This window comes from Nomascus leucogenys, chromosome 12 (assembly GCF_006542625.1).
Source record: "Nomascus leucogenys isolate Asia chromosome 12, Asia_NLE_v1, whole genome shotgun sequence".
Lineage (NCBI taxonomy): Eukaryota > Metazoa > Chordata > Mammalia > Primates > Hylobatidae > Nomascus > Nomascus leucogenys.
In genome coordinates, this window is record NC_044392.1 from 96096132 (window position 1) to 96108550 (window position 12419).

Below are 12419 nucleotides of genomic sequence, written 5' to 3' on the forward strand. Positions count from 1 at the left end.
AGGCAAGCACAGTACAGTGATTCTAAAGACTTGTTTCACCATTATCATGAAATTCACCTTATCTACTTCTAGTCAACAAGGGCTTCAACTTTCAACTGAGGAAATTCAGAAGAGGCACTTCTCAGACTCTGAGGAAGTTCACATTATAGAACAGGCATATTCTGGCCAGGCGCAGTGGCTCACGCCTGTAATCCCAGCACTTTGGAGGCCAAATCCCAATCTGGGAGGCAGATCACTTGAGGTAAGGAGTTCGAGACCAGTCAAGCCAACATGGTGAAACCATGTAAAAATACAAAATTAGCCGGGTGTGGTGGTGCACGCCTGTAATCCCAGCTACTTGGGAGGCTGAGGCAGGAGAAACACTTGAACCCAGGAGGTGGAGGTTGCAGTGAGCCAAGATCACGCCACTGCCCTCCAGCCTGGGCAACACGGTGAGACTCCATCTCAAAAAAAAGAAAAGAAAAAAAGAAAAAAGAATAGGTATATTCCATCAATACACTGCCAAAAAGACAAAAAAAAAAAAAAAAAGGAATAGGCATATTCTTCATTATGCTGCTCAGTTTCACAGAGGAACTGAAAGTCTGTAGGCCTTTGATCTAGCTGTTCCTATCCTAGAAGAGCCTTTAAAAATTTAGTACATTTTTAGGCATTACAGAATAGCGCAGCTATATATTCCAATGAAATATGGAAGCAAGGGGCCGGGCGCGGTGACTCACGCCTATAATCTCAGCACTTTGGGATGCCGAGGCGGGTGAATCACGAGGTCAGGAGATCGAGACCATCCTGGCTAACACAGTGAAACCCCGTCTCTACTAAAAAATACAAAAAATTAGCCAGGTGTGGTGGCAGGTGCCTGTAGTCCCAGCTACTCGGGAGGCTGAGGCAGGAGAATGGCGTGAATCCAGGAGGCAGAGCTTGCAGTGAGCGAAAATTGTGCCACTGCACTCCAGCCTGGGCGACAGAGTGAGACTCCATCTCAAAAAAAAAAAAAAAAAAAAGAAATATGGAAGCAAGGTACAGAACAGAATATGGTGTTCTATAAACTATGAAGAAAAAATGAATACAGGCCAGGCACAGTGGCTCACGCCTGTAATCCTAGCAATTTGGGAGGCTGAGGTAGGCGGATCACCAGGTCAGGAGTTCGAGACCAGCCTAGCCAACATGGTAAAACTCCATCTCTACTAAAAATACAAAAATTACCCAGGTGTGGTGGTGCATGCCTGTAATCCCAGCTACTTGGGAGGCTGAAGCAGGAGAATCACTTGAACCCAGGAGGTGGGGGTTGCAATGAGCTGAGTTCCAGCTCATCACGCCACTGTGCTCCAGCCTGGGCAACAGAGCGAGACTTCATCTCAAAAAAAAAAAAAGAAAGAAATTGTTAATGTTGTTTATCTCCATGGAGGGGAACTGAGTGGATCAGGAACACATTTATTTTATTATTATGTTTTTTTAGAGACAAGGTTTCACTACGTTGCCCAGGCTGTCTTCGAACTCCTGGACTGAAGCAATTTTGCCTCAGTCTTCTGAATAGCTGAGACTATAGGCACCACCAGAGCACCCAGCTCTCATTGTATATTCTTTTGCCTGTTCTGTATTTAATAGCAGGTACATATTCTGTTTTTTAAATTAATGTTTAAATTACATTAGATTTAAACAAATACTAACTTCATTCCTCACTTGTCAATCAGCATTATTAGTAATGCTCCAAATAAAGATGGGCAGCCTCCTGCTTGTCAGTCAATAGTGTATTAATGATCCAAAGAAGGAAGTGAAGAACCTCACACTTGGCTTCAGCAAATCAAATACTTTCACCTAAGTAGGCTCATCAAGTGATTATTGTGACCCAGCACAAAGTCTGGCTGCATTGTCCAGCTTCTTGCAGAACAGCTAATTCTTTTAAATTAATAATTTTTTATTTTTAATTTTTGTGGATATATAGTAGGTGTATATATTTATGGGGTACATAAGACATTTTGATATATACAACATGTAGTGATCACATCAGGGTAAATGGGGTATCCATCACCTTTATCTTTAAGCATTTATCCCTTCTTTGTGTTATAAACAATCTAATTATACTCTTTTAGTTACTTTTTAATGTATAATACTTTATGTTGACTGCAGTCACCCTATTGTGCTATCAAATACTAGATCTTATTTATTCTATCTGCCTATTTTTTTTACCCATTAACCATTCCACTTCCCCTCCACCCACCGTTACCTTTCCCAGCCTCTGGTAACCATCATTCTACTCTCTATCTCCATGAGTTCAATTGTTTTAATTTTTAGCTCCCACAAATAAGTGAAAACAAGAACATCTAATTTTGAAGCAATACTTCCACATCAACACTATTTTCACAGGACCCCAATGAGACCACATCACTTATTCAAAGAAACCTAGAACCAAATTGACTAACAGTCAGCAAAAAGGTACTTTACTTGCCTAAAGAAAGCAGATTCAGATGATTTCTTAAGAGTATTTCCATACTAAGAACTATAAGTATATGACACTTAAACTAAGAGATCACAAAAGATATATAAACAAAAATTTTAAAAATTATTATTTTTTCTGTACTTACAGAGGCCAAACTCTGTGCAGAACCTGAATATTTACTGAAAAGTCCTCCATTAGCAAAGTTACAAGCTTGAGATCCTTTGTCTTTGGTAGAACTTAAAGATAATGTCAAATTCTGTCTGCTACTGGAACAACTTGAACCTATCAAATAAACATACTAATATTAAAAGTATCAATAATGCCAATGATAAATTTCAGGTAAAAATTTCAGAGTTTATAATATATTCATCTAGAAAGCTTCTAATTTTAAAACACGCATCACTCAATTGTGTAAATTATTACATGTACACCATTATTAAAATCTAAATCTTTATATAATCTTATATAATCTTTTTTTAACACTGCTAAAATCTGCTTCTGAAATGAAGAATAGAATATTCACCTAATAAATTAGGATGGTATTTGAGTGGTCTATTGTAACCAGTATAAAAATACTGGTGACTATGTTAAATTTACAATTTTGTTAAACTGTAAATTTAACAAAATACAGGCATTTCCTTTTCTGAATTACATCTAAACCTTACCCAAATCTCACTGCATTGAAATTAGTTATACTGGCCAGGCGCGGTGGCTCACACTTGTAATCCCAGCACTTCGGGAGGCCGAGGCGGGCGGATCACGAGGTCAGGAGATTGAGACCACGGTGAAACCCCGTCTCTACTAAAAATACAAAAAAAATTAGCCGGGCGTGGTGGCAGGCGCCTGTAGTCCCAGCTACTCGGAGAGGCTGAGGCAGGAGAATGGCATGAACCCAGGAGGCGGAGCTTGCAGTGAGCCGAGATCGTGCCACTGCACTCCAGCCTGGGCGACAGAGCGAGACTCCATCTCAAAAAAAAAAAAAAAAGAAATTAGTTATACTTCTGTCTCTTCTACTCATCTATCCATTCTTCTAAGACTGACATTAGTTTTTTGGTTTTTTTCTTTTTTCTTTTTTTGAGAAAAGATCTCACTCGTCACCCTGGCTGGAGTGCAGTAGTGCAATCACGTCTCACTGCAGCACTGACCTCCTGGGTCAGGTGATCCTCCCACTTCAGCCTCCCAAGTAGCTGGGACTAGCTAGGTGTGCCACCACACCTAGCTAATATTTTTATTGTTATTTTTGTAGAGATGTGGTCCCACTATGTTGTCCAGGCTGGTTTAAACTCCTGGGCTCAAGCCATCCTCCTGCTTTGGCCTCCCAAAGTGCTGGAATTATAGTAACGAGTCACCATGCTGCTTAAGTTTTTCTTAATGCAGCAGTTAAGATGTTCCTGGATTCAAATCCCGGCACTTATAAATTATACGACCTTGGGCAAGTCACTTAGCTTTTGCATATCTCAGTTTTCTTTATGTAGAAAATAGAAACAATAACAAGACTATAGCCCTAATTCACAGGATTGCTGTAAGGTTAAATAAAGCACTGAATATATGGCACTTACCTGAGACCTAATAAAATCTCAGCAAGTGACAGCAATCATTACTGTTGCAATGTTCACTGCACTCAGTACGAAATAGTCACTCATTAATTGTATGCTGGACAGATGGATCGCAAAAGCATATCACACACTCACTAAATAATAAAAAACTAAGAAACTCAGCATGTTTAAGAAATTATTTTTATTCATACGATATCTTTACCAAAAATTAAAGATCCTTTAAAAGACAGCAACTTACTTCTTGAACTCTACATACTAAGGAAAATAGACAAGGATATGCAAAATAAGAAAAACACAAACATCCTAAAGGGAACAATGGGGAAATGATTAAATAAACTGGGGTACATTCGTACAAATTAACACTAGTTATATATTAAAAATGATAGCATAGATGGATATTTATTGATCTGGAAAGACATTCTTCCACACTGTCAAATATCTTAAAAGCAGGTTACAAAATGTCTGATCACAATTTTACTTAAAATACATAAATAATTTACTTGTATATAACATTTTATGTCTCAATATGACATTTAAATGCAAATATAAGTGGACTGATATACATGAAAGTATTATCAGTAGTTATTTCTGGGTAGCAGAATGTCAAGTAATTTTAATTTTTTCTGTTTGCTTATCTACCTTTTTTAATCTTTCTAAAATAAATCTGTACTACTTTTGAGTTAAATAATATATTAGAAGAAAATTCTGGAGACTAAAAGACCAAAATCACTGTATTCCAGTTATGATTTACACATAAAATTTCTTTTGTACACTTAATTCAACCATTTCCACATACCTTTGTCTGATGCTGCTCTTTTAGTGTATTCAAGTATGAGGTGCTCTGGTTCCCATGGTAATATTTTTCCTTTCTTCTTTCCACGTTTTCTTTTAAAGTGATGGGCCAGAAAAATTACAGATATAGCACTCACTGCAGTTACCACAAACAACTTTTTAGCCACTGGAGAAAATTTGATCTGGAAAAGATTCAGTTAAAATTGAAAAAAATCTCTTTAATTTGTTCACTTAAAAGAAGGACCTGATAACTTACTCTTAATCTAACCTATTTCTAAATACTATCAAGAGAATATCATTTCACTCTTTCAATGACAAGCTAGCCCAATTTGATTTTTTTAAAAATATCTTAAATGTTGTAACTTATTACTCACTACTCTGAAGATCTCAGGTAAACAATATTACCCCAAAGTCAATAGGAGCAGAAAATAATTCAACCCCGTTAATATTTTTTGAGCAATTAAGGATTAATTCACGCAACTGAACCTTCTGTCTGAATCACAGCAAGATTTTTTACAGGGATGATTAAACTGAGCTTTAAAAAAAACTATCTGGAAATCTGAGGAAATAGAAGCTAAATCCATTTCTAAATACTTTCTAAATAAGCCATTTTATTCACGAATTATTTAACACATATTTCTTCAGAATCTTAAAGCACCAGAACTGTGTTATGAATTAAAATCTTACTGTAATTCTATGAGCACATAAGTGCCTACAACCAATCAGGAAGCACTAGGTATATGGAGGTCACAAATCTTGCATTTTGCATATACTTGTCTATTTCCCTCAAGCAGTGTGCTAAGAGTGGAGACAGATATGTTGGCAAATAATTACAGCATAATGTGATAAATACAGTTATACAAGTACTAAGTTATATAAGTACAAACATCAGAGCAAGAAGTGACTAACTTTCTCTTGGGAGACAAACACTATTAAATACCTAAAAGCCAAGGAACTCTAAAATAAAGCTAAAGGCTTGGAATGTTGAGAGCTGGAAAGAATGTCACTTTCAACCTTCCAACAACAAAATACAGTATTCTGACTCCATCAGAATACGGAGATCAGAGGGCAACCAATTGTCCCCTAAACTAATGAGACAGGCATTTGCAGAGAGATAAGACATTAGCATTGGCTTACACGGACAAGACACAGCAGGACGTTAGCAAGAAGAGGTCAGCAAGCATGGTTTCAAAACTGGTGGAGAAAGAATACACTGTTAAGAGGTGGGAGAGAGGTGCTGCAAATGTAGGTGAAATCCACACCTTTTTTGCCTATCTTATCTTCAAGAATCACCAGGCACTCGTAGAAAATACTGAAAGAGTCCTACAAAAGTCTCCCTAATGGTACAGAGGGAGGGAAACAGCAGCTTCTGTGGAGGGCATGAACCGGCACCATAACCTTTCTCCTCTATCCCCATTAAAGAACAAAAGCCTTAAACTGTGGATGCATCTTTAACTTTAGAGAGAAATTTATGCCATTAAATGCTTATATTAAAAAAGGAAAGATATCAAATCAGTAATCTAAGCTTTCGACTTAAGAATCTAGAAAAAGAAGTACAAATTCAACCTAAAACAAGCAGGAGATAGGAAGCATTATAAAGATTAAAGCAGAAATCAATAAGACCAACAGCTGGGTTTTTTTTGGAAGGAAAACTAATAAAACCTCTAGCCAGTCTCATCAAGAAAAAAAAGCAAGAATGACAAAAATTACCAAAATCAGAAAAAAAAGAGGAGGAGTCATTACTGCAGACCTCACAAAGGTCTGTAAAAAGGATCCTATAAACAATTCTATGACCATAAAGGATAAAATCAAAACTCACTCGGAAAAAAAAACCGGTAACACGAGCAGTTAAATATCTATTAAAGAAATTGAATAGGTAGTTAAAAACCTTCCAACAAAGAAAACTGAAGGCCAAATTATATCAAGTAGTTAAAGAAGAAACAGTATCAATTTCACACAATGAGGATACTTCCCAATCATGTTATCAATCTAGTCCATATGCTGTTTGACTTATAATGGGGTTATAGCCAATAAACCCATCCCAAGTTTAAAAACATAAGTCAAAAATTGATTTAATAAACCCAAACTACCAAACATCATGGCTTAAACTAGCCTATCTTAAACATGCTCAGAACACTTATTAATACATTAGTCTACATTTGGGCAAAATCATGTAACACAAAGCCTCTTTTATGAGAAAGTCTTAGATAGCTCATGTAATTTATTGAATACCGTATATTATGTCAAATTTGCAATGGTTATGCATCATCGTGAAGTCAAAAAATTGCTAAGTTGGGGACAGTTAACATCAAAGCCAGACAAAGACATCACAAAAAATAAAACCATATGTTAATATCTCTCATTGATAGATGCAAAAAATCTTCCACAAAAATTAACAAATAAAATCCATCAATATATTAAAAAATATATAAATAACCAAGTGGTATACATCCTAGGAAGGCAAATCTGGTTCAACATTTAAAAATCAATGTAACTTACATAATATCAACTAAAGAAAGCCATATTATTATCTCAACAGATGTGAAAAGAACACTTTAAAATATTCAACATCCATTTATGACTACTTAAAAACTTCCAGCAAATTAGGAATAGAAGATGTAGTAGGTTGAATAGTGTCCCGGAATGATTCATGTCCACCTGGAACATCAGAATGTGATCATATTTGAAAATAGGGTCTTTGCTGATATAATTAAAGTAAGAATTCAGATGAGATCATACTGGATTAGGGTGTGCCCTCAATCCAAGGAGAGTATCTTTATAAACCATAAGTACACAAAGGGGAAGGCCATGTAAAGAGACTGACGCTATGCTGTGATACGCTTTGGCTATATCCCCACCCAACTCTCATCTTGAATTGTAGCTCCCGTAATTCCCACGTGTTGTGGGTTGGCTCCGGTGGGAGATAATTGAATCATAGGGGCAGTTTCCTACTGTTCTCATGGTAGAGAATAAGTCTCACAAGAGCTGATGCTTTTATAAGGGGAAACCCCTTTCGCTTGGCTCTCACTTCTCTCTTGTCTGCCGCCATGAAAGACGCGCCTTTTGCCTTCCACCATAATTGTGAGGCCTCACCAGCCATGTGGAACTGTGAGTCCATTAAACCTCTTTTCCTTTACAAATTACCCAGTCTCAGGTATGTCTTTCTCAGAAGAGTGAGAACTGACTAATCCATGCTGCTACAGCCAAGAATGTCTGGAGTCACCAGAAGCTGGAAAAGGCAAGGAAGGATTCTCCCCTAGAACCTTCAGAGGAAGTGTGGCTCTGCTACACTGTGATTTCAGCCTCCATAACTAAAAAAATAAATTTCTATTGTTTTAGCTGGGTGCGGTGGCTCATGCCTGTAATCCCAGCACTTTGGGAGGCTGAGGTGGGCGGATCACAAGGTCAGGGGTTCAAGACCAGCCTGGCCAATATGGTGAAACCCCATCTCTACTATAAATACAAAAATTAGCCAGGCGTGGTGGCGCATGCCTGTAGTCCCAGCTACTCAGGAGGCTGAAGCAGGAGAATTGCTTTAACCTGGGAGGCGGAGGTTGCAGTGAGCTGAGATCACACCACTGTACTCTAGCCGGGGCAACAGAGTGAGATGCTGTCTCAAAAAAAAAAAATTATATTGTTTTAAGTCACCAAGTTTGTAGTAATTTGTTATGGTAACTCTGGGGAACTAACACAAAAGGGAAATTCCTCCATCTGATAAAGGGTATTTATTTTAAAATCTTGTAGCTAAGATCATGCTTAATGGTGAAAAACTAAATGCTTTCCCCATAAGATCATGAACAAGGCAAGGATGTCATTTCACCAATGTCATATTAGAAGTACTAGCCAGTACAAAAAATTAAGAAACAGGAATAAAAGGAATACATATTAGAAAGGAAGAAGTAAAACTATTCACAGATGATACAGCTGTCTATAAAGTTCCAAAGAATGTACAAAAAAGCTCCTATAACTAGTAGGTAAGTTTCACAAGATAACAGAATACAAAGTCAATATACAATATCAACTGTATTTCTGTATAACAGCAATAAGCAACTGGAATTTGAATTTTAAAAAGTAATACTATTTATAATAGCACCAAGAAAAAGAAAAGGAAAATTCTAGAGCTAAATCTAATAAAATCTGTGCTAGATAACAATGAAACACAAAAGATATCAAAGAAGATAAAAGGAGAGAGACATCATATTCACGGATTATAGGAATTTTTCTCTCCAATTTGATCTACATAAACAACATAATCCAAATAAAAAACCCAGAAAAATTTTTTGTAGTTACTGATAAGCTTATTTTTAAAAAATTAAGAAAAGGCAAAAGAACTAGAGGAACCAAAACAATTCTAAAAAGAACAAAGTTGTAGAACTCAAAATAGCTGAATTCAAGACTTAACTATAAAGCAACAGGCAATACAGTGTGGACGTATAGATTAATACAGTAGAATAGACAGCCTGCAAGAAACACACACAAACATATAGTCAATCTAGTTTTGTCAAAGGTAGAAAGAAAGTCCAAAGAAGAAATTTCTAGAATAAAACACAGGAGAAAATATGTATGACCTCATAATCACCTAAAATCAGAAACAACCTGGATGCCCTTCAACAGGTGAACAGATAAACTGTAGTACATTCATATAATGGAACGTTACTCATCAACAAAAAAGGACAAACTTTTCAGACAAACAACAATGTGGATGAATTTCGAATGCATTATGGTAAAAGGAAGAAGCCAATTTCAAAAGATTATACGTTGTATAATTCCATTTATATGACATTTGTGGGTAAAGATAAAACTATAGGGACAGAAAACATCAATGGCAGCTAGCGGTCAGAGGTGACCACAAAGGGGCAGCACATGGGAACTCTGGGGATGAAGAACTGTTCTGTTTGGTGCTGTGGTGATGGACACATGATTGCACAGCTGTAAAAACACACAGAACTGGGCACAACAAAGAACAAATTGTGCTCCACGTCAATTGAAGAAAATCAACCAGGATATGGGACCATAGATGGATCCAAAGATAAATCGCAGGCTGTGAACAGTAAATCAAACTTTGTTCCAAATGAAGCACACTGAAGGGCGTGAGGAAGAAAGGTGCTGACATAAGTGACAGTGTTTTGCCTGGATATTGTAAGGCTACAGACAAAAAGAGTTAGACATAAATACTGTAACCTGTTGGTAAATTTGTTTCTCAAAGGAGTACTGGGGCCAACTGCAGTGGTACCCGCCTGTAGTCTCAGCTATTTGGAAACCTGAGGCAGGAGAATAACTTGAGCCCAGGGGTTCGAGGTTGCAGTGAGCTACTATCGCACCACTGTACTCCAGCCTGGGTGACAAAGCGAGACTCCATCTCTAAAAAAAAAAAAAAAAAAAAATTAAGGCCAGGCACAGTGGCTCACGCCTGTAATCCCAGCACTTTGGGAGGCCGAGGCAGGTGGATCACGAGGTCAGGAGATCAAGACCATCCTGGCTAATATGGTGAAACCCCGTCTCTACTAAAAATACAAAAAAATTAGCCGGGCATGGTGGCGGGCACCTGTAGTCCCAGCTACTTGGGAGGCTGAGGCAAGATAATGGTGTGAACCCAGGAGGCGGAGCTTGCAGTGAGCTGAGATCATGCCACTGCACTCCAGCCTAGGTGACAGAGAGAGACTCCATCTCAAAAAAAAAAAAAAAAAATTAAGTTAAATTTTAAAAAGAGGAGTATTGGGGTGCAAATTCTGAAATTTCTTTATGTGTACACTAGATATTATAATAAATAAATATATTATGAGTAATACACTATAGTTAATGAGAGCCAGGTGTCTCACTGCTGAATAAACAAGTCACAAATGATCCAACTAGGAATGCTAAAATGAAATCTCTGTTGTTGGATTGAAGTCGGAAGTATCAATATGACCAGCACTTTGGGAGGCTGAGGCGGGTGGATAGCTTGAGGTCAGGAGTTCCAGACTAGCCTGGCCAACACGGTGAAACCCCGTCTCTACTAAAAATACAAAAAAAAATTAGCCAGGCATGGTGGTGCACACCTGTAATCCCAGCTACTCAGGAGGCTGAGGCAGGAGAATCGCTTGAACCCAGGAGGCAGAGGTTGCAGGAAGCCAAGATTGTGCCACAGCACTCCAGTCTGAATGACAGAGTGAGACTCTGTCTCAAAAAAAAAAAAAAAAAAAAAAAAAAGAAAGTAATATACCAGGCCCAGCATGGTGGCTCACATCTCTGGGAGGCCAAGGTGGAGAGATCACTTGAACCGGAGTTTGAGACCAGGCTGGGCAACATGGTGAAGCTCCGTCTCTAAAAAAAATACAAAAATTGGCAGGGTATGGCAGTGGGTGCCTGTAGTCCCAGCTACTTGGAGGCTGAGGTACGGGGATCGCTTGAGCCGAGGGGTTTGAGACTGCAGTAAGCCATGATTGTGCCACTGCACTCCTGCCTGGGCAACAGAGCAAGAAACTATCTCAAAAAAATAAATAAATAAGAAGGCCGGGCGCGGTGGCTCACACCTGTAATCCCAGCACTTTGGGAGGCCGAGGCGGGTGGATCACGAGGTCAGGAGATCGAGACCATCCTGGCTAACACAGTGAAACCCCATCTCTACTAAAAATACAAAAAATTAGCCAGGCGTGGTGGCGGGTGCCTGTAGTCCCAGCTACTCGGGAGGCTGAGGCAGGAGAATGGCATGAACCCCGGGGGTTGGAGCCTGCAGTGAGCTGAGATCGCGCCACTGCACTCCAGCCTGGGCGACAGCGAGACTCTGTCTCAAAAAAAAAAAAAAAAAAAGAAAAGAAATATTCCAAATAATAAATGTAGAAGTAATGAAGGAAATAGAAAATCACCAATAAACACTTCAGTAAGAACTGCTGGCTGGGTGCAGTGGCTCACACCTGTAAATCCCAGCACTTTGGGAGGCCGAGGCAGGTGGACCACCTGAGGTCAGCCGTTCAAGACCAGCCTGACCAGTATGATGAAACCCCATCTTTACTAAAAATACAAAAATTAGCTGGGCATGGTGGCATGCGCCAGTAGTCCCAGCTACTCAGGTAGCTGAGACAGGAGAATTGCTTGAACCTGGGAGGTGGAGATTGCAGTGAGCCGAGATCACGCCACTGCACTCCGGCCTGGCCAACAGAGCAAGAGTCCATCTTAAAAAAAAAAAAAAAAAAATCCTGAAGGCAGCATCAAAATAAGTACTAAAGTAAGATATCTTATATTGTCAAAGTATCTACCTCCAAACTTCTTATTTACAAAGGCAAAAAAGTGGAAAAGTGTGGCAGACACATCCTTAACTAAATGATCAAGGGGTGTGTGTGTGTGTGCCTTTTTTCAAAAGACAGGGTCTCGCTCTGTTGCCCAGGCTAGCGTGCAGTGTGCGATCACAGCTCACCAGAGCCTTAAACTCCAGGGCTCAAGCGATCCTCCCATTTTAGCCTCCAGAGTAGCTGGGACTACAGACATGCATCTCTGTGTTCAAGTAATCCTCCCACCTTGTCATCCCAAAGTGCTGGGATTATAGGAATGAGACGCCATGCCTGACCAGTGATCAAAGCTACTATTACCATTAACAAGGCACACAGACATCATCATGTATCCCCTGATACTGTGACATCTTGCCAAAAATGCATAACCTG

The 12419-nt window shown here is 38.9% G+C and overlaps 1 protein-coding gene across 3 annotated transcripts in view; it reads right to left on the reverse strand.

Moving 5' to 3' along the window:
- The window catches only part of MIGA1 (mitoguardin 1), a 96988-nt gene that overhangs the window by 69621 nt on the left and 14948 nt on the right, over positions 1–12419 (reverse strand). For all 3 annotated transcript variants that reach the window (XM_012500378.2, XM_030825157.1, XM_030825156.1), the window contains 2 exons: positions 4787–4964; positions 2580–2716 (listed from right to left, as the gene is read on the reverse strand). In XM_012500378.2, the coding sequence (XP_012355832.2) occupies positions 2580–2716; positions 4787–4964 (315 nt within the window). The remainder of the gene's footprint in view (positions 1–2579; positions 2717–4786; positions 4965–12419) is intronic.